The sequence below is a fragment of the Montipora foliosa genome, chromosome 2 (assembly GCF_036669935.1).
Source record: "Montipora foliosa isolate CH-2021 chromosome 2, ASM3666993v2, whole genome shotgun sequence".
NCBI classification, from domain to species: Eukaryota; Metazoa; Cnidaria; class Anthozoa; order Scleractinia; family Acroporidae; genus Montipora; species Montipora foliosa.
The window spans coordinates 64361692-64388641 of NC_090870.1; the positions used below are offsets into that span (position 1 = coordinate 64361692).

General features: G+C 38.9%; 3 protein-coding genes and 1 long non-coding RNA gene across 4 annotated transcripts; 1 reads left to right on the forward strand and 3 right to left on the reverse strand.

Annotated features, from left to right (window-relative positions):
- The first annotated feature begins 2984 nt into the window (after positions 1-2984).
- LOC137985530 (uncharacterized) lies at positions 2985-3549 on the forward strand. The gene is made up of 2 exons (XR_011119311.1): positions 2985-3146; positions 3413-3549. It is a non-coding gene; the product is annotated as an uncharacterized lncRNA (long non-coding RNA).
- A 3856-nt stretch (positions 3550-7405) lies between these two features.
- Positions 7406-13684, reverse strand: LOC137985521 (ubiquitin-related modifier 1-like). The gene is made up of 5 exons (XM_068833143.1): positions 13613-13684; positions 13456-13526; positions 12225-12306; positions 8628-8676; positions 7406-8060 (listed from the first exon to the last, which is right to left on the reverse strand). The coding sequence occupies exons 1-5, from the start codon at positions 13645-13647 to the stop codon at positions 7992-7994; spliced, it is 306 nt and encodes a 101-aa protein (XP_068689244.1). The 5' UTR covers positions 13648-13684; the 3' UTR covers positions 7406-7991.
- Positions 13685-19300: 5616 nt separating this feature from the next.
- LOC137991069 (uncharacterized) lies at positions 19301-20494 on the reverse strand. Its single transcript, XM_068836196.1, has 3 exons — positions 20426-20494; positions 20057-20212; positions 19301-19717 (listed from the first exon to the last, which is right to left on the reverse strand). The coding sequence occupies exons 1-3, from the start codon at positions 20491-20493 to the stop codon at positions 19408-19410; spliced, it is 534 nt and encodes a 177-aa protein (XP_068692297.1). The 5' UTR covers position 20494; the 3' UTR covers positions 19301-19407.
- A 2175-nt stretch (positions 20495-22669) lies between these two features.
- LOC137985550 (uncharacterized) lies at positions 22670-26913 on the reverse strand. The gene is made up of 4 exons (XM_068833170.1): positions 26431-26913; positions 24472-24826; positions 23839-23919; positions 22670-23546 (listed from the first exon to the last, which is right to left on the reverse strand). The coding sequence occupies exons 1-4, from the start codon at positions 26694-26696 to the stop codon at positions 22854-22856; spliced, it is 1395 nt and encodes a 464-aa protein (XP_068689271.1). The 5' UTR covers positions 26697-26913; the 3' UTR covers positions 22670-22853.
- Positions 26914-26950: the final 37 nt, after the last annotated feature.

Sequence of the window (26950 nt, forward strand, 5' to 3'; positions counted from 1 at the left end):
AAAGCCCGGGCATTTGAACTTTTGAAGATTGGATCGCGGCCAAAATGGTGTTCAAATGCCCTACCCTATCGTCGGATTTGTCTCTCATACCCTACTAAAGAACAATCGTCGTCAGCTCCTGCCGTCTTTAATAAAGACCATTTGAAGACCTTTTTTGTAAGCCAATCGCTCACAAATGCTACATCTCTTCCTTTAAACTCTTCCATCTCGTCCAAACACGTGTTTCATAGATGTTAGCGACTTCGGCGCCCGAAAAAAAATCATTTGAAACCTGACACTTCCGGTTCCATTTTCCCAACCCCACGCCGGCAAAGGTCAAATTCCCCACTCCTCGGGCACAGAGGATAGTCAAATGTCCGTGGTTTGCCCGGGAGAGGGGATGTTGAAGTTTCGATTTGATCGGCCCATTAGTAAATATAGACATAACCGACGTTCCCGGAGTTTTAACTTTATTGTAAAACAAAATGGGAAAATGAAATAACCGAATCCAAAGTTCTACTACTGATCTTTTAATTTTATTTTGGCTCCTACTTTTGATCAGGGATACTCTGAATCTTTTTTTGATAATGATTTGAATAATAAAAAGTGTAAGAATGAGTTCTCTCATTCACTATTATGAATGATTAGAATGACGACGATGCAGTTCCATTTTCACTTCACCTCCAAGACGCGAAAACGCATCATGAAATTTCTGGTTCACTGTTGAATGAACTGCGATAGGAAGCCTTACAATTGTGTTCGTCAAAGCGTGAGTCAAGTGAAATATGGTAGCAGTTATGATGTAAACCACGTAAGCAATGGCTGCAATTATTGTTCCAAATAACACAATGGGAACAAATACCCCGAGCAGGGATAGAAGCCCAATCGCGAGGACACCACCTTGGAAAAGTAGAAGCGAAAAAAGCACGAAAATTGAAGATCCCGCCACGAAGGCTAGGAAAAGAAAGAACGGAAGAAAGCCAGTGATTATGAACGTTCCTAGAAAAACAAAGGCCACTGGGTGTCGCTGAATTGTGTGCATGAATGTTCTCACTTTGTTGATCGCTTCGCAGTTGCACAGTTTCTTGATCTGGCCTCTCATTGCGTGAAGATATGAATCCAGCCAGGGAAACAAGAGATCGCTTTCAATCATTGCACGAGGAATCCTGAAAGAGAAATCAATGAGACTTTTGCCATCATCCTCCTCCTCAGAGCTTTCCCCAAAAAGTTGTGCGGCTATTTGCAGTTCGAGTGTTGTAAAATGAAAATGCGTGTAATGATCTAACTAATCGCATCACACAGAAAGAGAACTGAACTTACCAAAACAAGAAACAAATAATTGCATCCTACCTATCTTTGCTGAGGGTAAACACTCTACTGAATTGGAGTTGCTTTTCCTTTGCTATTTTGTGATTGACTAGTTGCTTGGCTTCGGGTGAAAGAAATACTGACAAATTTTCAGTAGCTCTTTCACCCGTAGCCAAGCAACTAGTTTCTATCATCATTACCACGGGCGTACGACACCTTGGAAAATCTATAGTTGGATTGACCGCGCGCGCCGTGATATCCAATGGAGCGTGGCACTCACTTACCCGGATAAAGTCTTGTAAACATGTGGAATAAGGACATCTATGAACGTGGTAATAAAAGAGTGCGTAACATAAAAATAACGTGAACTTTTTTTGTGTGTGTTGTCCCTACCTTCGCCTAATAAGATATTCTTCTGTTCAATTAACTCTCGTGACAATAGGAAGAAATTACGTCATAAACCATGATTGAGCTCTTTTCTCATCGATCGCTTTTTTTTTTAACTAGAGAAAGAATCTTCTTTAAATCAATGAAGGATTCAGGTTAATCAGCATTCATGCTCACACATTTCTCAGATATCTACTTATCATGCGCACATTCATTGTGCTCCGTACATTGCATGAACTCTGGGAAATAAATTGTGCTTTTAATCGATATCGCGTTATGGGTTAGAAACTAACCACTCGCTTTATCGGTTAGAGGCTAACCACGCCTTAGGTGAAGCGTTTTTATCGCTTTCATATTTAAAATAAGCTAAGCTAGATCTAAAATAACCGGCATTCCCCTCCTGCTCTTTCTGCCCGGGAGCACGTTTTGGAAGTCGGTCAGTTTTCTTGCCTGAATCAGCAGCTGGACGAAAAAAGAAAAGAATCCATTTTTCCGATTATTTCATGATTGACTATAACAATGCAAAAATTGTTACAAACATTGATTCAGAAATTTTGATGAAGAGACTTATTCTGTCGACGGTTACACGGGGATCCCGTGAGGGGAAATTTGCGAGCACTCCTTGCAGGAGTCGAGAATATAGGAGACTCGTGGGAGCTTGGTCACGAGGGAGCTAGGATGTTTTCGGGTAAACTCGAGTCACCATGGATAAAGTAAATCTTGTCATTTCATTCACTGCGGAATAAATAAGATCTCCTTTGTTACAGGAATTCTAGTTATTACACTTCGTGACCTTTATCTAAATACTTCAGTAAGTACGCGTTTTATTTGATACTAGTAGGAATTGTAAAAATACCATTGAGAGATAATTACAGGGTTGGTTGCATGGGGCGAGAAAAAGATATAATTATTTTCGCCTCGGCGCTGTGCTTCTGATACATTTCATGCTGGAGAAGCTGAAGGGATATTCTATCGCGGGATTATTTTAACTGTTTTAGCCGCGAGTACTAGTTCTTGTTCATATAATCCCGCGACAAAATATCCCGCCGGCCACGTAGACTTGCTCACAAGTCGAGCTTTTGAGCGCGACAGAGAGAGCGAAGCGCGATCGTACGAGCGAGCGAACGCTCGTGCCGGGTCCTACCACACCAGAAAACCAAGCGAACGACTTTGAGAAGGTCAAGCCGGCCACGCTGCCAGGCGTCTGTCTTTTGTTTGAGCCTGCGATATAAGGCCAATGTCAGCGACTTTTTACCCACAAGCCTTTCCGAACTTATTCCTTTCTCCAAGCCGACATCAAAATGGTGGGTTTTAGGAAAATACATCTACAAGATCTCTTTCCATCGAAACTTTTGTTTGGTTAACAAAGTTAGGTGCTTTTGAAAATAAATCCTGCATACTCATTCTTTCTGTTGACTTACGGAGTCCCTTTCATATTCGCTGCTTCAGTCGACTAATAAAGTGAAAAAAAGGTGCTGCCTTTTACTTTCAATTGAGTTTTTTTCTTCAAGGTACATTTGTCGGATTGGAATTCCTGTGATATCCGAAAATCGCTTTGTTCGAATATTGAGTGGCACTCCTGAAAACTGCAAATTCCATTGCGCCACAAAATGTTATGTTTTATGCAGCATGTTGTCAGAAATAAGATTGATATTATTACTTTTTTTTTACACGGTGCAACTAGGTTGTTGTCAAAGTTAGTTTAAAAATGAGCTCAAATGGTTAATTCCCTCCAAAGGTGAAGGTTAAAGCACACGAGCTTCGTGGAAAGAAGAAGGAAGAACTTTTGAAGCAGCTCGATGAGTTGAAGACTGAGCTGTCACAGCTGAAAGTCGCCAAGGTGACAGGGGGAGCTGCTTCCAAACTGTCCAAAATGTAAGTAGAATAATTTGAATGCCATATTTTTCATGTATACAGGAATTCCAAATTTCTTTGGACATCTAATACGAAAAAACTTATTTAACAACAATTCCTCTAAATTGAATTGTCTGTGTATAGGGAAGACATCGTTGACGTCATCTATTGTCATTAATGTGCCAACCAGAGCCTCATTGGCTGTCGAAACATTTGAATAAGAAAAGCAATCTTTGTAAACAGATATCTTCCCTATTATTTACAAATACCAGGGGTTATGTTTATGCAAACGATGGCCGTGTAGCACTTATATTTCAACAGCACTAACTGTGCAAGGGTGATGTGAATTGCTATTTTCTACCCATGGTTCCCTGATCTGGTTCTCTGACCAGGGTTCCCCACCCTGGTCAGAGTTTTTCTCTGTCCTTGAGTGGGCCCATTTCCATTAGTGGGGCTAACGCTCACATGGTTTTACATGGGTACAAAATAGCACTTCTTATCACCTCATAGGTAATCCAATTATTTACAAAGCTGACTTTTCTTTGTTCTCAAACTTTTTTGATGTCATCAGTTTTACTTTTAGACAAAAATGGGCATATTTCTGATGTGCAAGCGTGTATTTCAAAAATAGAAATGGCTGAAGTGTTCATTTTGACAGTTTTTTTTTTATAGATAAACAATAAAAGTCAACCTAATTAAAGTGATACTATGATTTAAAAAAATAATTTTTTTTCCTTGGACTTCAAAACTATGTTAAGGAAACACTAAGTGACCCAAGGTTCCAGATTTTTAAACTTGTGTTTTGCATACATAATAAACTGCATTTATACACTGAAATTGTAAGCTATTGAGTCAATGACATGCACGTTTCCCTTGATCCAACCCCCTGAGGTCCAGTCAGTCAGTTTTGGATGTGAGTGATGGTGGACCGTGAAATCCAAAACTTACACTCAAAGTAAATAGCCTTTGGATAAAAATCAAAGCTAAAAATTCTGCCAGGCAGGTGTTTAAGCTAACACACTTTCAAAATCTGAAGGAAAAAAGGAAGTGATTTTTTTTTATCATAGTACCACTTTAGCTTTTAATTAAAAAACTACCATAGCTCATTTGTTTATATTTTTCAAAATAGAAAAATTGTCCGAAAATCCATTGCCAGAGTGTTGACTGTCATCAGCCATTCTCAACGCCAGAACCTTCGCAAGTTCTACAAAAAGAAGAAGTTCAAACCTCTTGATTTGAGGCAAAAGAAGACCCGTGCTATGAGACGTGCACTTACAAAACATGAGGCATCCCGCAAGACCTTGAAACAGCGCAAAAAGCTTGCACATTTCTCATTGAGAAAATATGCAGTGAAAGAATAAATCAGTTGTGGGATAATAAAACTCTTGTATAAATGACAAATTCTGTGTTTTAATCCCTGTGTTATGAAGTAGTTTTTCCAAAGTTTGTCCTTGTAAATCAAGAGCTATTTGGACAACCACAAGTGACTTCTATTGGGTGTTTAATAAATGCCATCAATTTCCAGCCTAATTTCCAGTAATAAACACCACATAATATAATAATGTTGAAGTTCAAATGAGGCCTTTAACAACTGTAGAAAAAGTTTAAAATTTGAGCTTTCATTGATCAACGGAATCATCAGGGATAAGAAAATTATTTTAAAGTAAAATGAGCAAAATGTAAAATGTATTAAATACCATGTGACTAAAATAACGTGTGAATGTAACGAGCTAACAAGTGAATGTCAGAGAAAAGAGTCTCTCAGGTATGCTAACACAGTCGTTACTCCTTTGATTCCGAAGCTGGCCTGAACTGGCCATACTTGGTATTTTACACTGTCTAACACCAGACGATTTTACTCATCAATGGGGAACCCCTGGGAGTCAATGGGTTAAATAACCATTGTTAAAACAAAAGGTCAGCGAATTTGCTACATTTTTCTCTGGAGTTGAGAGTAAAATGCTTTCAATAGGTGTAAATTTGCAGGATCATTTTCTTGTACAATGCTCTTGATTTCAGTGCCTTTATAGTCTTTGTTTTGACCTGCAGAAATGTTTCTTCACAAAGGAGTTTTCGTTATTGAAGTGTTCTCATACGTCATGATCGTGCATTATAAACGTGTAGTCCTACTGATGCATTGTTGGTTTTAGTTGTTACACATGATTTGGTGATGTGAACACAAAATGATCATATCTCAAGATCCTGTACATTTCTGAGTGGCTAAACCACAGGATCAACATCCTCGTACATGTTGCTCACATACATGTATACATACATACACATACATATTCTTTTTGTTAAGGCAGGTTGGTCTGGGGCAATCCGAGGGCTGGTGTGGAGCTGCACACACACTTTTTTGTGAACACACACTCTTTGACAATCTCTCTCCCACAACACCACAGAGCAGACATGCAACAGGGACAAGTGCCCCATTTCTAACACCAACCTGTGCTGACAAGGAAATGCCATCTACAAAATCACATTGTAACAACTGCAACCAACAATTTGTCGGTAGCACTACATGTTTCATACATGTTGGCCTCTTTAATTTTGAACTTCAACGTTATCCAAAATATTACTAAAGGACAACATGAAACACTAATTACTACAGAATTAACTGATTAGAGGGTAATGTGAAGTGCTTGTTTTGTACCCCATATGAACCATGTGAGCGTTAGCCCACCCACGACCTTCGGGTTAGATCACCACTTCTCTACCCCCTGAGCTACAAGGTCAGACAGGAGCAGGCCGTGGGAACTGAAGATGTTGCACAAATAATAATTATAAAATAGATTATATGTCAAAATGAAATGAAGGACAGCAGGTTGAAGCCAAACAAAAAAATATATTGTTCATAACCTTTTTTATCAGATAATTTCTTGTAAAAAGTGAAGGAGCAATGAAAGTTTTGTGGGGAAGGCTTGATTAAGAGTTCAGTTGGAAAGAGGGGCTCCTGCCTTTCCTCAAGTGAGGGATATATAATTTGGATTGCTGTTGGGTTTTGATAAAAATAATGAAAAAGTAGCAAGTATTCCTGTGGGATTAAAGAGCTCTAAAGAGATGTTCCTCCGTTCTGGAAAAGTTCCCCTTGATATTTGTGTCCAACATGCCTAGAAAATTATTTGGCCAATCTCTTTGTTTCCATGTATGCGAATGAAACAGTTGACTCGGAAGACTGGTCACTCTACTTTACTGGGATTGGCTAAAAGTAGCAGAAGGGTATTGTACCTAGCAAATTGTATCAGGGGTCTTGAAGGGAACCTCCACTTCAACAAGAAATAACTTCAAATCACAGGAAATAACTGTTACAGTCACTTCAATCTGAAATATTTTCAAAGGAAGTATTTGTATCTGAAAGAAATAAGTTTTAGAATCGCCTATTTTTGTTTTCAAATTTTGTGGGCGCTGCCATCTTGAATGATTGTGATGTGTTCCGGTTGCCCTATTGTTATTAAGCTCTTTGTGTCAGGACAATAGGACAACCTTAACACGTCACAACTATTCAAGATGGCAGCACCCACAAAATTTGAAAGTGAAAATAAGCGATCTTAAATTTCATTTTTCCTGATATAAACACTTTTTTTAAAACAAATTTTGAACAAATTTGTTTGTAAACTTAATTTCCTTCGGTTTAAACTTATTCTGTAATAAGAGTGGCCATTCCCTTTAAAACTTCCTTGAGATATCATTGTACGACTTTACTCTCTTTGCCCCTAAGAGAAACTGACTTTAACCCATTGACAAGTAAAATCATCTGGCGTTAGACAGTAAAATACTAAGTATGGCCGGTTTAGGCAGGTTCAGGTGTGAAAGGGTTAATAGGACAGGTTTTATGTGAGTGATTAATGAAATTAAAGTGCCCATCACCTCAGCAAACTTTTTCCCAGGCATTATTTATTCTACGAAATCATCCTAAGTACATTGTGTAGTCTTTAAAACCCTTTAATTGAAAATTTACTTTTTATTCTCTTTGAAAGATGGAAAAAGTGGTTGTACTTTGATCGATAAGCAAGTATTGAAAACAAAACGGGCTTGACGTCACAAATTAATATTTGCATTCAATAGGTTACTTGTTGTTGAGAACAATGTAGCTAAATGTCAAAATTCATGGGAATTCCGCGCAGTTACTAGATTTATTGTTTTGTACACCAAGACTGACAATTCAATGTCTCACTGCATGTTTGCAAAAAAGCGATAATAATATAACATTTAATGTTATTATTGCCTTGAGGAACAAATTTTTATTAGGTCCAGTTTGAGTCAGCTATGAAATAGCAGTAACCAGAATTTGACGTTTTAAAGTAACAGGAATGAAATGTACAGAGTTGTGTAACCAACTTCAGTCCCATAATTCTATTCGTGAACTTCTTGTGTTTGGACAGTTCATGGTGTCTTCTGTCCTTTTTCTTTTCACCTCTTGTTTTCTGCAGGCCTTGGTCTAGCGTCGCATTTTCAGCAATTCTCTACCCTCCATGAAGAGTTGAAATAAACACAATGGTATCATTTTCTTGTATTTCATATTCTAATTCACCCTGAAGAAAGCAATAGTAAAATTAATGTAGACGTTAACTCATTTTAACAATCAGGGTTGCCACAGTCAGGGAAATTTTGTAAAAAGGCAGGGAAAATCTTAAAATATTGTCAAAGTCAGTGAAAGTCAGGGAATTTTATTTTTGGTAAACAGTTCTAATTACAAGATTTTGCGCACAAAATCCTGTGAAAAGTGCAAAGAAATCAAAAACTAAAAGAAACAAATAATATTGGTGGTCTTCAGTTTTTTCAAGTTTCAACCCATTTCCATCCTCTCCATCTATGGATGCAAATTACAAAGAATAGCTTTAGTGCACTTCAATTGTTATTGGCAACAAAACTGTGCCATTATTTTTTGGTCTTGACTGATGCAAAGATGTAATTTAATATTTTGAAGTTTGACTGAAATAGTGCGACACTGCCCTTTAAACATGGCATAAACATATGCAAATTCATCATTGAATCACCACACCTCTTCCAACAATAAACAATAATTTAAAAATCTAATCCCTGAAACACAAGCCTGCTAAATCGGACCTTGACCTGTAAGTCAAATAAAATCTCCATACCATAAGCTCCCAGTCTGCCTCATTTATCAAAACCAGGATTCCTGGTCGTCTAAAAGAAAGGATGAATGTAAACCATATGTCAGCACAACTTGGGAAAATTTAATTCTCAGAAAAAGGAGGATCAGAAGACTGCTATTATTATATGGGGTGCAGGGATGAGACAGCGGTGAGAGCACTCGCCTCCCACCAATGTGGCCTGGGTTAGATTCCCAGATCCGGCGTCACATGTGGGTTGAGAGGTTTTCTCCGCGTACTCCGGTTTCCCCACTCCTCAAAAACTAACATTTGATTTGATTTGTGTTAATTGTTGATTTTCAGTTTACAGTGTCCCCAATTAGTGCTGCAACGCTAGGACGACTAGACACTTAAATAAAGTTCCTTTCCTTTCCATGCAAGGAGAGTCTCCTTCGATCTTCCTAGAAAAATCGGGAAGAGGAAGAAGACTCTGCCAGCTGCCTCGACTTTCTTTGATTTACCGCTCATTCAAAGGAATGGATAAATCAGTCCAGTTTCAACTTGTCAAACCTGTTTTTTTAATTTTTGCTCATGATCAATCCCCACATGTCATCAATTTTATTTTTTTTTAAAGTTACAACAGTGTGAAAATTTTTAACTCTAAATTCACATGAGTACTTCCTCCGTAAGTTGGTTACAGAATCTAGTCTGCCAGAAACCGATAAATTTTTAGTAAAAAATGAAATGGCTATCTTTAGTTTCCAAGGAAATGACTCCTTGGTTGTTATGTGCTTGCCAGAGTTGTTCGAAAATATCCCAACTGTAAAGTAAATGTGTTCTTTTTGTGGTTTTGCGGCTACTCTTCGCACGTGACTGACAGCCAAATACATTTGAATTTTTAATGCATGCACAATACAAAATGTCGAGGTGGCTGGCAGAGTCTACTTCCTCTTCCCGATTTTTCTAGGAAGATGGAAGGAGACTCTGCTCACAGGGTACTGCTGTTAGTGATCTGGCCCATTTTAACCCTTCACCTCCCAAGAGTGCCGGTTGTAGATGTTACTTTTAATGCCAGACAATGGTATTAATCAATGGTGAATCCCTGAATGCTGTGAAAGGATTTAAAGTCCATCGAATAACTGACAATAAACCACACGATCCAGTGGATAACTCCACTACTTTTATTAGGGACCTTTAGATCGGAGAACGAGGATGACTACAAGTACGAGTTTTCCGTTCTGAGTACGCACACTTCGAAAAATGTTGGCCTCCAAACCTCATGCGCATGCTCAGTACAGAAATTCGTACTGGTAGTCGTCCTCGTTCTCCAATCTAAAGACCCCTATTATCTACTTGATAGTAACTTATTGGCTGGATAGCCCTGTGGTGGATTTGGCTCTAGGTTTATCTTATGAATGATGCATATGTTTGTGGTTTACATTTTTTCTTGGTTAAAAATATTTCAAACCAGTTATCTTTGTCTAATATTCATTATCATATTCTGAAACAAAGGAAAATCAAAATTGAACTGGTTTAAATTAATTAAACTCAGGCAAAATGTCCCCATTGACCCATTGACCCCTGAGAGTGAGTCTTACTTACTCTTACTTACTAGTCTTACTCCATCTAATGCCAGATGATTTTACTCGTCAATGGGGGCATCCTAGGGCGTTTGAGGTGTGAATAAGTTTAAAAATTTTGAACCAGTAAAAAATTTCAACTACAACACGTCCACACAGAGGAGGGTTTTACTAAGCATTGTAAGCACTGCTCTTGTACAGTAAAAGAACTGAGTGTTTTATTTGTGCTCAAAAATGAACTTAAACCTGAGAAGCAGTTTGCAAGCACAAAGAGACTGCAATTACTTTTTGACTGTCATTGAGTTTAATGGAACATTAACCCATTCACACCTCAAACACGCTAGGATGCCCCCCTTTGATGAGTAAAATCGTCTGACATTAGACAGTCACTCTCAAGGGTCAATGGGTTAAGCTATGGTGAAATCGTCACAACCATGGATACATGTATTAAAGCAAGACAAAAATTTGTTTTGAACAACACAAAATCACAAAATAGTCAATTGATCAAAACCCTAGAATGTAAAAGGGGTGTCTTGAAAACAAAGACCCTTGAGACCCCCAAGACTCTAAGCCTAAAAGCCAGGCCTCTGCTTGGTTTTTAGGCTTAGGGTCTTGGGGTATTAGGGGTCTTTGTTTTCAAGACACCCATGTGTAAAAGGTGCAATCACTTCTTATTCTTCATTATCCCCTAGTTTAGTCCCTGCTATCCTGAGTAGTTTTTTTGTCCAATTAATTTCCTTACTTTACTGCCATCTCTTCTATATTTTGTGGCAAATAAATAAATGCTTGTTGCAAGTGGTCTAAGACAGTTGCTCGTCCAAGTATGAAATCTACTTGTCCTGGATGACTGGACAGGGTTTTCTCTAGCACTGTTACCTAAATTCTTTAAACACATGAACTTCTTTCAGTTTCCTAAACTACCAGTACATTTAAAATTTCCTTTTTCTCTGGTGACCAATGGAGCAGAAAAACCATAATGCCGTAATAAATCATTAATAATTTTACAAGCCCTATCCCCAATTTGACCCACGTAAATAAAATAGTGAATTTTAACCCAAAAGTTTTGCAAGTTTCCATGTAGGTGTTCTTTTGTTTGCAATCAATTAGGCTTGTTTAAATGCAAGACATGAAAATATATTACTGAAAAATGGCCATCTCAGAATAGGGTTTATTCTAGGTCAAGGCCTTTCATTTTGCCATCAGCTGATGTTTTCTTTGTTGAACCACCCGATTTATAGTGTCCGGAAAACTAAGACTTAAGACTCAAGACCTAAGACCTGGAAACCTAAGACCTGGAAAACTAAGACCTGGAAAACTAAGACCTGGAAAACTAAGACTCGCAAAAATAAAACCCGGAACACTGCAATACTTCCCAGCAACTCTAGCTACTGTTTCCTCCATCTTTAGATCGTTCATCCATATAAAGTGAAGCAAGCACACTGTACATGTAATATACCGGTACCTTGTTCTTTATCTTTAAATCCCAACTACGCCAGTTAAAGCAGCTGGTGATTTCAACACTTTTCTAAATTTACTGGAAACGCTTAGGGACTGCGGACCTTGCAATTTAAAAAAACCGAAGCCATCATACATACATGTAATGCTGTTCACTTTTGTTAAGAAATATGCCCTTGGGTGTTCGTTGAACAGCTACCATGTTGGTGCTGCTTGATTCCCACCCCTCCACCCCTCCCCCCTACACACACTTTCTCATGTTTACAAACCGGGTTTTCCAGGTCTTACTTTTCCAGGATCTTAGTTTTCTGGGTCTTAGATCTTAGGTTTCTGGATTACATGGATTAACGATTTGAACGATGGAGGAAAATTACTAATTACCTCTGTTTGTTTGACTTCAGTGAACTGCGGACCACGAACCCAAGTAGCCAGAGTTGTTGGAGGAATATTGCAGTGTTCTGGGTCTTCTTTTTGCTGGTCTTAGTTTTCTGGGTCTTAGGTTTCCGGGTCTTAGGTGTTAGGTCTTAGCTTTCCGGACAGCCCTCAATTTATCTTACTGGTACAATCTAAGGTAGCAAATTAAGTGCAGAAAAAGATTGCCTCTCACACTGAGTCCCCTTGTACAAAGAGTTCTGGTCTTTCTTTTAGCAAGTTGTCTTTGATCCACACTAATAATCTTTTAATGTTCCCTGTAAAAGAATTAAAAATCATTAATGATAAATTAAGAAGGGGTACAGAAAAATGTATTTTGACTTTGTGAAACAGATTTACAAAATAATAAAGACATGAGCCTATTTCTCCCTTATCACTGGAAGGAGGTCATTTTAGATTTAAATTCCCTTTATGTCCCACGATCTCTTCCACCACGTACCTCCTACCTTGTTTTAAAGGGCTGTTAGCAAAACCCTGACCGGACCGGACCGGACGGGACCAGAGTGGATTGGATCAGATCGGACTGGACCGGATCGGATCGGATTGACAAAACACAGACTGGATCAATAACAAAATCCCCGCCAAAAGTAGATGGTCACCAGACAACGTGCTGAAGACAGGAGACTCGTCAAAATTTTTTTTTTTTTTTTCAGAGGTGATTACAGACTCTGAAGCGGAATTATGAAAGATGTGACGAATTGACGTCAAGAAGTGAATTGACTGCGTATGCAACGGTCTGCTCATGAAAACTAACAACAATTTTTTACTTAACCCGTCCCTGACAATTGCACAATAGCTTGAATTAGCAACAGAAAGGGAACATCAGTTGACGAAAGGAGAGCCTGCAGAATAGTTGGGATTCTACTCAAATATGACGTAATATGGATATTTTTGCTGCGCTCACCATCGTCAACTGACATTCCCGTTGTGTTGCTAAATCAGGATATTGTGCATTTTGGAGGGACTGGGGTAAAGTAAAGAATTGTCGTCAGTTTTCGTGTTTGAAAAAGAAGACCGTTGTGTACACAGTCAATTCGCTTATTGACATCAATTCATCACATCGTATCTTTCTTAATTCCGCTTCGGAATCTATAATCACCTTTGGAAAAAAAACATTTCGACGAGTCTCAAAAAATGAGGAGACGACTACATAAGAGAGAAAGGCACAGAATTTGAGCTCGTTGTCTGGTGTTATTGATCCGGTCCGAGTTTTGTCAATCCGATCCGATCCGATCCGGTCCGATCCGGATTTTGCCAACGGCCGTGTTAAAGTTGCTCAGAAAATATTTTAGGATTTTCAAAGGAAAATACAATCATGCAACAGAAAATACTGTGACTAACATTTAATACAAGACGAAAGCAGGGCGTAAAGCTAAGTTAGCTCTAATTTAAATAATTGGACTCACATGGATTCTCGTTCTTTGGTAAGACAACTTCGTGTTTCTTTACTTTGTTGAACAAAAGTTCTGCTCCACCGCTGAAAAGGAAAGAGAAATTCAAGGAAAAACTTAAGTAAATACTCTAAGGCAAATGATTTCTTATCAGAGCAGCAACATAGAATACCTAAAATGGACGGATATTTTCAAACCATCCGCCATTTTGAAATTCCTGCGCTTACGAAACTGATTAACTTCCGCTGAACAAAATGTCGCGAAATCTAGAATTAGTCACCAGGCTGTCGATCAGCATAATCCAATATGGGAGTTTAATTTTCTAAATTTTTCAACGTCCATCCTCTTCACGACAACGGAATATATTTTATCAGAGCAATCCTTCCTATTTCTTTCTCCAGCTTCCTGGGAAAGAAATTGGAGGCACACTAAATTCGGCGTCTATCCAGTGTATCGCAAAAGGAGAAATATGCCCAATTATTAAAAACTGGATAATTGGATAATGCAATTCGAGAGTTTTGATTGGCTAAGCCATCATGGGTTATGAGCCATTATACCATGATCTACAAACACGGCAAGCATATGCGTGATTTTTTGGGCCTTTTTATTTTTATTGTAGTCTAGTTTCTATATTTGGGGGGCGTTTTTAATAAAACAATTATTCCACTCACGCTTGTTGGATATGAGATGATTATAGCCAACTCGGCGCTACGCGCCTCGTTGGCTATCTATCATCTCATATCAAACGCGCGCTCATGGAATAATTGTTAATTATTATATTTTCTACCTCGGATATTGCGGCGGCTTTCTCATTGGTTCACTCAATCTCGGTTATCAGCTCATATTAGTATACCGTATGACCTTATATGGAAACCGATTGTGTAAAGTGTTGCCAGGCTGGAAACTTATTGGCTTTCGTTTTCAAGTGTCCAAGCTTTCAGAATTTAATGAAAATTTAATAAAACAATTATTCCATTCGCGCTAGTTGGATATGGGACTTGTTTTAGCAAACTCGGTGCTGCGCTTCTCAATTGCTATTTAATTAACAAATCCAACCGGCGTTCATGGAATAATTGTTAATTGTCTTGAATCGGTAAAGATTTCTTCTGTGATGTCAAATTAAATTCATTATCTTGGTAATCAAAATTAACAAAATTGTCAAAATTAGTAACAATGGTTTTCTTTCTCGAAAAAGGATCGCTATGCATATAATGCTCAGGAATGAAGTTTACTGACTGTGAGAACTCCTTGGGTGAGTTTTAATTTTAAATAATCTGTTAGTTTTTGAAAACGAGTGAAACTGTTTTCTTTTATGACAGTTATACAAGTGACATGGACCTCGTCCTTCCAGCATTGCAGAGGAATCTACGCACGATAACAAAACAGTTAAGGTTTTTAAAAATTAAAATTTCAGGCAGGTTTGGACTGAGCAGGAAGTGCTTGAGCTGCTTTATTTTTTAATGATAACAATGTAGTTACAATACAATTTGTAGTGTTCAATTGCAAAAAGATGAAAAAGAAAGCTAGAATAATCCAAAGAAAAGAAAGATATCTGTAAATATATTATTATTATTATTATTATTATTATTTACGATCTCAATTTAAAATACTTATTTATTTATATAATTATGGACGTTTATCATTTTCACTTGTTCATTTTTAACTTGTTTTCGTAATTCAGTAAGCAGAAATTTCTAGCCTTTTAAAATTAAAACCGCTTTCTATTTGTAAAAAAAAAACAGATAAATTTGCAAAAAAAAGACAACTTGCAACTCTATATCTTTCAAGTGTGCCCTCAAGGTACATAAGCGACTGGATTCTGCACCAAAGAAATTTTCTTTTTCCATTTCCGAGAGAAAAAGCGAGTAAAGAAGATCGTCTATTTTTAGATCACTTCCAAGTTTCACAAATGGTCGCCCATAAACACGATTCTTTTGAAGAGATGACTTTTTCCGTTAGTAACTCGGGGACTATCGGAAAAAATCCGAGTGCTCCATTGCGGGAGTCGAGCCTACGACCTTCCGATTACTAGTTCGGATGCTCTACCACTGAGCTACAAGACACTCGTAGGAGCTAGAACTCGGGGACTCTCGGAAAAAATCCGAGTGCTCCGTTGAAGGAATCAAACTTAACGACCTTCCGATTACCAGTTCGAATGCTTTACCACTGCGCTATTAATAGCCACCATTTACGAAAAAGTCGGTACAAACTCGAGAAAAAAAATTTAACAAATAAAGATCGTATCAAAAAAAGTTTATCAACGTATTTTATTTTATTTTATTTATTTATTTATTTATTTATTTACAAAATTCGCCCTGAGACAGGTGGGCATTCAATAGAACACTAAGGTCCCCTGTATAAAATCACATTAACCATTACAAGAAAGCAAGAGAAAATGAGGGGACAGAGAGGAAGGCTCCCGGTCCAGCCCTTGGGATATGTCATGTCCACGAAAGTTATTTTTAGACGAGTGGAAGTCTTCCGAGACGTCCGCATGCAGGTCAACCTTGGTCTGAGGTTTGAAAGAAAAGCAAAGATTTCATGTAATGGCGGACGAAGTGGACTTGACGTTTGTGCATGCGGACGTCTCGGAAGACAGACTTCCGCTAGAACAAAGACATTCGCTCGTCTAAAAATAACTTTCGTGGACATGACATATCCCGGCCAACGCCCTGAGCCTCCCTCTCTGTCCCCTCATTTTCTCTTGAAGAAGGTCAATGGATGAGGGTTGAATGCTCTGTCCCCGAGCCTGCTCCCCACAATATAACAAGATATTGTTCTAAGTTAAGAAATGGAGAGGCGATCAGGATTATGACTCGGTATGAATATTCAGCACTTTATTTCTCTTCTATTCTTGCCAGCATTCGTTGTCTTCCTTCAAGGATCAGGCAAGGAATGAGGCGAGCACTGGGGAAAGTTCTTGTTCGTCTCGGGCGATCACGTGACCATGACAGAAAACTGGAGCGTTTTCAAAGTAGCATGGCAAAGATATTTCGTACCAACAGTCGCGGGAGCCGTGGACCGGAGTCCTCTGGCTTCATAAGCGATGAAGAAGAGCTAGAGGATGAGTTATCGATACCAGAATACTGCAACACCCAGCTGAAAATCGGACTTAGTCCTGCGCATCCAGGAACACTGAAGGCCGAGACTGATGAACCTGTCGAAATTGAAATGACTGTTTTTAAATAAACCTCACAGAGATTAGTGTCAACGAAGGAGAAGGCAGCCGCGCTGGCTAAACAACGTGTTTTTGTCTGTCAACTTAGTTTTGATCATAACTGAAAGTTACTCACTTCCTTATAAAACGCAGGGAAGGGCGCACGCCGGGTTCTGTAAATGTCAGCTTCGTAACGTGCAACAGCTCAGTGTTATTTGCTCCCTTCCCTATTAAAACTTGAAAAAACCATTGTTTTTGCAGATTTTCAAGAAATATCTCACGAAATAAAGTAAAATGCTGTGTAAGGGCATTCGTCAGAAGATCTTCTCTTAAGTCAGCTTAAACTAAATAGTGCGATTCAACATATCTCAGAGACCAAATTCAAGGACAAAATTTTGACAGAATAATGATAATGATAATGATAATGATAATAATAATAATAATAATAATAATAATAATAATAATAATAATATGTTTGAGAATATACGTTCGCTACGCTCTATCTCATTCCCCTTGAACGCGGACATGAGGGCCTAGACTTTCGGTAACTACAACTGAAAAACGGATTAAAACGACAAAGTCAAAAACAGCAGGGGAACTATGAAATGTATTGTTGGTTTTCACTCACGTGATCAACAGCCATGATTTTCAACGAAAACAAAAGGAAGCGTTTGCATAATAATAGAGTTCAATTCCCGGAGGATTTGGTCGGGGCACCAACATGGCCGCCTTTTCTTTGTTTAGGGGCACCAACATGGCGGTCGTGAGGTCATGTGAAAACCGAGAATAAGGCTTCAATTAAGAAAAAACTTTTGTTCACTCTTTGACGGGACCATTGGTACCTAAGTTCCCTTGCGAAGGAGTTACGTTTCTTTGCAAAAGTAATGCGAACCGTTCCAACTTCTGGTTCGCAGACTACATGTCATTTTTCCCGGTCTTTAAAGTGCTACCATATTAACTAACGGCACTAAGCAAGCCAACAAAAGCAGGCAGTGTGGCCCAGTGGTTAGGGCGCTTGCCTTGAGATCCGGAGATCCCGGGTTCAAGACCCGCTCTGACCACTCGTTGAATTTGTTCCTGGTAGTCCCTGGTTCAACTTCCCAGCTGCACTTGTAAATAGCCAACTGGCCAGTTGGGATTCTTAACAATTGTTGTTGATGTGTTCTGTTGTTTCGTTGGTTGTGTTTCATTGGCCCTTAAAAGCCCCTATGGGGAGCGGTCAATTAAGTATGTATGTATTATTATTATAAGCCTTTACCGCGGCCTTGAGTTAAAAAGACACCTGTTTATTTTAACTGGAATTTTCTTATTTAATGGTGCGCCATTATTAACTTTAAAATCTTGAGAGCGAGAACTGGATCGAGGAAAAAATGAATGCGTCAGTGTACGAGGCTGAATTAATATGCAGCACTATGCGTCGCGTCACGGGTGTTTCGGGCTTTAAGACTTTTAAACACGTGACTGGCATAAAGAACCGCATTTACACGCTGAAATTTTAAGCCAATGAGTAAACAACGACACTTTTCCCTAGATCCAACTCTCTGAGGTCCAATCGGTCAGTTTGGAACGCGAGTAATGGCGTACCGTGAACACTTGGACTCATGCAAAATAAACAGCCTTTGGATAAAAATCAAAGTTATTATGGTGAGATCAAATGGTACAGAAAGGATCATTATGCTTATGCTTAACCTTATGCTTAACCGCTCCTCTACCGACTGAGCTACAAGGTCAGACGGGAGCAGGTCGTGGAAACTGAAGATGTTATAGTCACGGCAATAAACACGTACAAGTACAAGGAGGGATTGCCACTTGACCTTGTAGGTCGTGGGTTCATTTCCCACCCTGGTCAGAGTTTTTCTCTGTCCTTGTGTGGGCCCATTTCCATCAGTAGGGCTAGCGCTCACATGGTTCATGTGGGATAGATACTTAGCACTTCACATTACACTCTTTTCAGTTAAGTCTGTTATTTCAGGTACAGGTACATCCCCGAAGGGACCCGCGGGTCGAGCCAACGTGAGGATCATGTCTAAGAATGGTCGGTAATTTTTTTGCGAAAAATTTCCGATTTAATTTCGGGAGAAAGTTGGCCTAGGATCGTGCTAAGGAAATGAATACGATTGACTGGGGCCGACCAATGACCACCTGTCTTTTTTGGCGCACAGCCAAAAGCGTACCCGAACACTTGCTTCCCTGACCGATCTGCACAGAAAAGTGAAAATGAAAAAATCTTTGAAACCTTTCCCAGACAAGAAATACAATAGCATATTTAGTTTCTAAGGGTGGGGAGGGTAACATGTAGCCTGCAAATAAAGCCAGCTTTCATCACGGTCTGCCCCACTCAGTTCGAAGCGGAAGATGACCAGAGTCTGTACAGTTTCACCAGGTCTGCCTGAATCGATATCACAGAAGTCCAGTTACGAAGAGCGATAAAATGCCTGTGTACTCGCAGGCAAGGTGGTTGAGGGCAGCCGCTTTTGTTCTTCTTTACAGATGAAAAAAGAGGACAAGGGACTAATTTCTCTACACGACAACAAAACACTCATCATTCAGTTGTAACACATTTTAATGATTATGTGCAATAATTAAAGCTCCTCTCTTTCTCTCTGTCTCCATCCGCCTCCCACCACTCCCTTCCCCCCCCCTCTCTCTCTCTCTCTCTCCTTTTTCTCCCCCACCCCTCCCTCCCTCTCCCGTCTTTCTCTTTCTCTTTGTATTTATTGACATTCAATTAAGTAAAGAAATAAACACATAGCGAGTTATCGAATTATCCAGTGAAAGGTCTAAATCAGACATTTCTAATTAAGTCTCTTTCAAAGATAAGTGGCTATCTCGGTAACATTTTCTTGGCTCTGCCAAACAACATTGTCATCTTGTAATTCTTCTGAGCTCCATTTCTCAGCTTGCCAAATGATCTCGTCTTCCTCAAAGTCCAGAATTGGAAAAAGAGGAGGCTTGGGCACTGCTTTGTGCATATCATTTTGTGAGCGAATTGGTCGCAGATTTTCCCGCCAGGTTTTCAAAGCATTTGGATCACTTCCCAGATCATTCCAGAAGAAGTTTATTTTATTCTGCAAAGCTTGGACGACCTTCTCTAAGGCAACTTTTCGCAGACCGGTTTTACTATAAAGAAAGAGTGGATATTACATTTTGTTCACGGCGAAACTGAAATATTGTTACTGCATATAATAGCAAGGAAAAACTTCACTCCCTACTCAAATTTAACTGGACGGTGGACTTAGAGATTTTTCTCAAATGTATGACCCCATGTATGCCACGATGTAGCATCTAAACTGGCAGCAGCACTCACGATCAGCGAGGTCGGCTTTGGCAGCGTATACCATTACTAAGAATCCCGTAGGCTTCCTGCTATACTTAAGCCCTGTGCCAATTCAATCCAATTTGAGCCAAGTATTTGATAAGATTTGATAAGACGTACCCAGCAAAATTAATAAAACTCACATGATATCAGCCATTGTTATTTTGCGATGTTCTAAGGCTTCTTGAAGCTCGTCTTCAGTCTGTGCTACTTTTCCCATCAGACGACTTCTTCTATCCAGTAAAATTTGTTCGCGTTTTTCTGCTAATTCCTGTCGCTTGCATTCTTCTATGATCCACCTGTTATCATAAAAATTATGGTAAATACCTTTGAACAAGGTGAGCCAGTGTCTTGGAAAGGGCGATAGGACAACTGATTGAAAAGTCAGGGGAACCTTGCACGATGCTCTTTAGTATTAACAACCTATGCTTTAGAAATTATCAAAACTTTAAATCAGATAGAAAAACTAAAAATGCAAGAAAAAGAGCGAAGTAATTTTTCCCTCCTCATACCTTGTTGTTTTGATCTTTCTCTCCATTCCTTTGATAGTCCGATTCATTCGATTGATTTCTATTTCCATTTGTTTTCTGATAACAAATAAAACAACATTGAGGATATAAACAAATTCTGAGGATAAAGAATCGCCCAATCTTGTTTTAAGAATAAACCCACTACTTTGTCAATTCTTACGTTGATTTTTTAGGTCCTTCGCTGGAACCAAAGCATTTCATACGTCTGATGAATTCTCGAATCCCCATTATTGCTAAATTCACACTAAAAACAATCGGAAAGCGTTTGCAAAGATCTCTCAAACAATCACGACTTTAGTCCTCCGAGTGACTGGTTTTCTGCATTCGATGCCCATTGTGATGTATCAGTGAATAGACCAATCACAATTTACCTCGCGCTCCTTTTGCGCGAGCTACACAACTGCCTGTCTTCCTCTGGAGAGCAGAATGAGCGGATAAAATAAGACACATGGCACAATAATCTAAAAAGCTTATATTCCTACAAAACTGCTTCCGACGACGATCAGCGCAAGATGTCCATGCTGTCGGAGCAGCGCAATGAAATCTCATAGTTCTTCAAGCGACACGCGGCTTAATCAGGTTTAATTCAGCAGTCTAAGCGTCGGAGCTGCCACTGAAGCAAAGAGAAGGCAATTAACCTTCTTCATGTGACGACATCCATTTACCGGTTTTTTTTTAACTGAAGGCTGCACGTTAATATTCACTTTCTCTTTCAATATGACACCTTGAAGCAGCGGCCATGATGAAAATTTGGCACAGTCAAACGCGAAAACGGCCACATTACCATGTCAGATGACTCAGACTCAGATTTACTCGAACTTCCTCCCGGAAATTTAGTTTTCACAAATCTACGGCCGTTTTACAACCTGTTTGGAGTCGTGTTTGCGTCATTAGTTCACAATTTTTATATTTCGATCGATATCTTTAGACCTTTTGAACACGCCTGTCATCTGCTGAGACAGATGATTTTCATTTGAATAACTCCTAATATATATTTTTTCTTGTTTGCGTACGGACTTGTGACTGAAAACGAAAACGTCTTTTAAACACAGTGCATTAATTGGTGCAGTATTTACTCGTTTCAAAGGATTTTGCTTCCACCTTCCTCGCAGTTTAGCTGAACACTCACACTCTTTCACATCCCAGTGGAAGATAGGACACAAACAGAAAAAAAAGCTATTTACTGGTCCTGGTGGGTCCGTATGGAAAAAAACCGTGCCCGAGATCTTGAGTCGGTGCGAGGTCAAAGGCTTTAATCTAATTGGATAAAGTATTCGGTACTGGAAGATATCACAGTTTGCCATGGACTTTAAGCCCGTTACACTAGGCAATTTTTCTCGCAACTTGTCTCGCAATCTTGGTGCGAAAAAAGTTCTCACATTGCGAAACCAGTTGCTTAAACCGTTGCAACACAAGTTGCAGGACACCTGTTACAGTTGCAGCGTTGCCCAAAGTGGAAATGATGTCTATTTCTTCCAACGGTGGCCGCGCAACAAAAATGTTGCGTGGAATGTCTGCGGCAGGGTATTTTACAGTGAGCAATGTTTCGTGACACTTGTGTCGCAACAAAAATTGCAAGATAAGTTGCACGTCAAAATTGCCTGGTGTAACATAGGCTTTAACAACATGTTAACAAGCGTCTCGAAAGGAGACTTACAAGCTCAAATAGCAACAGCTGGTAAAATAAGTTTTCTCCACAAAATTCTACAACTTCGCCTTCACAGTACTCTCGCGGCGAGAAATAAGTCTACCCCAGTTTTGATTCGTTTTATTCTTTCCCTCGAAAACGAAAAAGTCAACCTTATTGCGGGTCGACGTCTTTAACGTAAATACTCGCGTTGGCCCAGCTTCAAATTGGCGAGTTGAGAAGTTTTTTCCGTAACTCGAGAACTCTTGATTTAAATTTATGAATTGAAAATTGTAATTTCTTGTTCTTTTTTGAGAGGTTCACCTGAGACACTTGGCCAAGGGGAAACTGCTATTTGGATAAACTCAGTTTTCGCAATAGTTTTAACCACGTCCCAATTCTTCCCCGAAGAAAACCCGCTACCTTCCTTTCAGGGAGATGACCAAAGTGAATGGGGGAGGGCAGGGATTATGTAATTCCTTCCCATGAATGAACAACAGAGCTAAAAGGCATTTAGCGACTACCCTCTCCACTCTTACGAGGAACATCTTGCTATCAACACATGTACAAGTTACCCAAGAAATGGACACCTGCATTCGAAAAAACCTGGCCTTTATCAACGCTTGGTGTTTAATAAATAGCCGACATGATTAAGACATTTGGCATTCAATACAAATACAGTTTTTACATAATTGTTCAGGTATGGTACTTTGTGGCATCTTTTCGAAAGGAAACAAGGCAAGCTTCTAGCGTAATTAACGTGCAGAAATAATCGTTGAAGACTTAAAGTTCATCCCTTTTTCTTGACAAACATTCCCTTTTTGTCTCTATAACTCGTGCACTGGTTATATCCAAATAATTTGTAACAAGTTTCTTGTATTTCAGTCTAAACTCCACTGCAATTCGTTGCCTTTTAGAGATCTTTTGCGACAAGATATCTTCATCTTGCGGCATTCCAGTGCTCCTGCCCGACATCTCATCTCGCAGATGTAATGACAGCAAATTTAATGCAACAACTTCATCTTTACAAGAGTAGAAAGCATTGCCTCGTGTGTGAAGTGATGGACTATTGAATATCTTCTTTAGTTCTGATAATTTTTCAGCATTGCTTGCCACTCGGACCAATTCATTTACATTTTCCTCCGAAAGAGCCTGTACTCTAAAATGTGGAAGACCAGCAGCTTTGAAGGTGAACCTGTCGCTATATTTGATTCTCCTTCTGAGTTTGAGCATTCCCACAAGTCTTCTTCGCATTCTACTCTTCTGCTCTGGCAAAAGGGAAAAGAACTTGCTTCCTGTTGGTTGAAACACACCATACTCAAATAATGTCTGAACACTATCCCCTTTTGGATTCATATCAATGTGTATTGTGTCTCCTTTTTCCACAGTGCTGTTCACATATCTGTACCGCAATGCACCTCCCTTAATCCACCAGAATCCGACAGCATTAGGCTGGTACGTGAACATGGCAAGGCCCTACAATTTTAATAGATAAATGCAGACAAGGTGTTAGCTTTACTTGATAAATACAAAACCGCAACAATTGTGCAGGGGAATTTCTACCACCCACACAGTCTCTCCTTCCATCCAGGTATACATGTATGTTAAATGGATGATGTGACACAATGCTGGAGGGGTGAGGCTGGTAACCCTGTGATTGATGTGGAAGCAGCTTCCTGCCACAGAAAACTGGGATCATCTCTTACTGTGTGAGCCCAGGTACAATCAAGATTATCCATCACAGGTTCATGAATTGCAGACAACTTACCGGCACTAGGGTCCTGACAGGGTGCCCTGAATCACCGGTGACATTAACACTGTGTTTCTGAACTGCACAGACTGTATTCACCTTCATTAATAATAAAATATTAATTTCAAAAGATATTATGGTCAAACTAGGTCAAGCAGAGGGCTGGAGGGGAAATTATGAAACATGGAAATTGGGTTTGATCAAACATTGTGATAAACTTTAAGATAACTAACAACTGTGTGCCTCAAACTAATCATTTAAAAAATATATGAAATAAGTCAGATAGTATGCATGCTCTCATTTGTCAATAGGCATAATTTGCATGACAATATGCTGGTTTCATAACAAGTACCAATTAAGCCAATGAAAAGCATCAGCTTTTTCACTTTAAGAGAAGTTGGCTATCGTTTTCCCTAGATTGATAAAATTAAAGACAAATTCTTCGAAACCTAACATTAAAACAGGACAGCATGAACTCCAACTTTTATTGAAACCCCCTAGTATGTTACACATGGTTGTCACATCCTGCTCTCTGCTTTTCGCAGAGGAGCTTATTTTTATTATAAAATCAGAAGGGGGGTTGAGAGAGTTCTATTTCTGCACATCTTTGAGCTTCTATAGTAAGAAAGCTACTCCCAAAAGGAAACTCACCATGGTATCTGAATCAAGTTCTTTGCCAGTGAACATACCAATATTGTTCAGTTTAGGTGTGATGTTAGCAGCAAGAAAGGAGATCATTTCCTTCCACTTCATAGCGCTCTTTGCCAATTTTTCATCTTGCAGTTCTCTCAGTTCATTTTCACTCCATATCCAAAGTGCATCACATTCCTTTTTGAGAATAACCTTGAAGTACGGAAGCCATTTCTCATTTCTGGTGTGAGTGGAGTAGAGAACAAAGACAGCCATTTGCATCAAGTGCAACGCGTGCTGTTGATCGTGATCTTCTGTTTTCATGATCTGGTAATCAAGGAGAGAGAACTGCTCAAGAGTCGGTCCTATGGTTGAGCTGAAGTAAATAAGACAACAATTTTAGTCTGAAAACAAGTATGTTAGATTCTTTCACAGTTTTGTCTCAAGACCAATTTAAAAAGATAGTTGACTTGGTCCACAAAGATTATTTCCTTTCCGCTGCAGTGCTGGAAATAACAGTCGGTCATCGGACATTGTCCGAACAAATTTTGAATATGTCTGGCCAATTTCATATTATGATCGGACACGATGGCCGAACATGTCACCAGCACATCTTGAGTTCTCTTCTTCAAGGTGTTGTCAGTCAATAAATTATGTACGGTCCAATTTGTCAAATGTCCAACCAAAAGGAAGATTTGAAGGGACATATGTCCTCTGAGTAAAGAAAAATTATTTCCAGCACTGTGCTGGAAGTATTAACTGTCTTATAATCACTTTTACTAGCAGTACAAGTTGTACCTTCTAAATACTCAATCTATTTATTAAGTGTAATCTCCTACTGACTGCCTCTAGCATATTATTTTTATTATTTTCTATAATTTTATACATGATATATCATGAAAGATTATATAATAATCCATTTCTCACTCTATTTCCATTCTTGTACCCTTTCATCTCTTGCAAAACTATGCGTGTCTGTGCAAGTGCATTGCCTGTGGCAATTGACCAATTCAAGAGCTCGAGCTACCTTGGTTACTGCAGACATTTAACTTTCCTCAATCTGTGTAATTTCTTCTATTCTTCTTGTTCTAACAAATTATGCATCGTAATGTGTGAATGAGCGTTGTCCCAAAATTTATTCATTCACACAATTTTCACACAATTTACACAACCCACGTATAGCATTAGCTAATCTTGGCAGGTTTTAGTAATAAATAAACATTAAATAAAAAGTTGAAAGATTACAATATTAGTCTACAATATTACTAGTATAGGACTACGACATTAGTTATAAGATGCAAATTATAATTGTTGGTATTAATGTTAATAGTATAGTACAGGATTATGATATGCAGTTGTAAGCTAAAATATATTATATTATAATATGCAGTCACATAGCGAAATACATAGCTATAAAGTATAATAATTATTGGTCTTAAATTTTGATATTAAAGAACAGGCATCAACATAATCATCCTCTATCCCAAGCACAGTGAAAAGTAATTTATGAAGCTGTAATAGACAGAAGCTGTAATAGACAGAAATCAAGTGAGACCTGATGCTACTGTGAATCTATTATACTGACGAGTGTTGGCTTGGGCCAAGCTAATTTTTCCTAAGACTCCCACAGCCTGCTCCCGTCTGGCCTTGTAGCTGAGTCGGTAGAGCAATGGTGATCTATTACGGAGGTCGTTTGTTTGATTCCAACCCAGATCAGATATTTTTCTCTGTCCTTAAGCTTGTGGTTCCTGATGCCGTTGATCAGAGAAGGTTCTTGATCAATCACATTCACAGTAGCGTCAAGCCTTACTTGATTCCTGTCATTTACATCAGTTACATCAATGCACTGTAACGTTTAATTTTAGACTCGCACTGTTAAAATATTTATAAATAGTGCAAATAAAAATAAAAATCTGAATCTGACTTGCAATATAGAAAACAACCTCTCAGTTTCACTCGTCACTAGTGTCTTTCTTGTACCTTTCAATGACAGTAACGTTTACGACTAATGACTGCGGAACCATCAGAATTGATTCCATTTCTCCAATCCTTTGTTCAGATATGGCGGTTAACAATTTTCCTCTCGTCTCCACGAATTTGCACCGACACCTTCCACCGTTATCTTCAAACCATTTTTGGAACTCATCCAAGTCGTTGTACTTGGCTACTTCTTCACTTTTAAGAAAACAAAAGAAACTTAAAGACAAAAGGTGACTGATTAATAAAACTAATTTTGCTCCCGCCATGGAAATTTTACGAGAAACGTTTGCAGAGCTTTGCGAGTTAATTTCTGCCTTTTTTCCAACAGAATTCCTTGATCGTGGAAAACTGGTTAAACTGAACTCAACTGGATCTACTCGACTCAAAATAGCGAGAAAGATAAAAAGGCTAGTCTCCTTATTAAAAATTAAAAACTTTGAAGACAAGCAATAGTTCAAAGCTATCGGAATTTGCAAGGCGCGTTTTTCTTGCAGGGCGAGGCCTAGGTTCAACTCAGCCC

Bases quoted from the DNA above. Each gene is read 5' to 3' on its own strand.
- LOC137991069 (XM_068836196.1), bottom strand. From the start codon at position 20,493: ATGGAAATAGAAATCAATCGAATGAATCGGACTATCAAAGGAATGGAG. The intron at 20,213-20,425 runs GTATGAGGAGGG...TTATGATAACAG, and splicing joins AGAAAGATCAAAACAACAAG to GTGGATCATAGAAGAATGCA. The intron at 19,718-20,056 runs GTGAGTTTTATT...CTTTCTTTATAG, and splicing joins ATAACAATGGCTGATATCAT to TAAAACCGGTCTGCGAAAAG.
- LOC137985521 (XM_068833143.1), bottom strand. From the start codon at position 13,647: ATGGCGGATGGTTTGAAAATATCCGTCCATTTTAG. The intron at 13,527-13,612 runs GTATTCTATGTT...TTTCCTTTTCAG, and splicing joins AAAATATCCGTCCATTTTAG to CGGTGGAGCAGAACTTTTGT. The intron at 12,307-13,455 runs GTGAGTCCAATT...ATTCTTTTACAG, and splicing joins ACCAAAGAACGAGAATCCAT to GGAACATTAAAAGATTATTA.
- LOC137985550 (XM_068833170.1), bottom strand. From the start codon at position 26,696: ATGGCGGGAGCAAAATTAGTTTTATTAATCAGTCACCTTTTGTCTTTA. The intron at 24,827-26,430 runs GTACAAGAAAGA...TATTTACTTCAG, and splicing joins AACGTTACTGTCATTGAAAG to CTCAACCATAGGACCGACTC. The intron at 23,920-24,471 runs GTGAGTTTCCTT...TTATTAATGAAG, and splicing joins AACTTGATTCAGATACCATG to GTGAATACAGTCTGTGCAGT.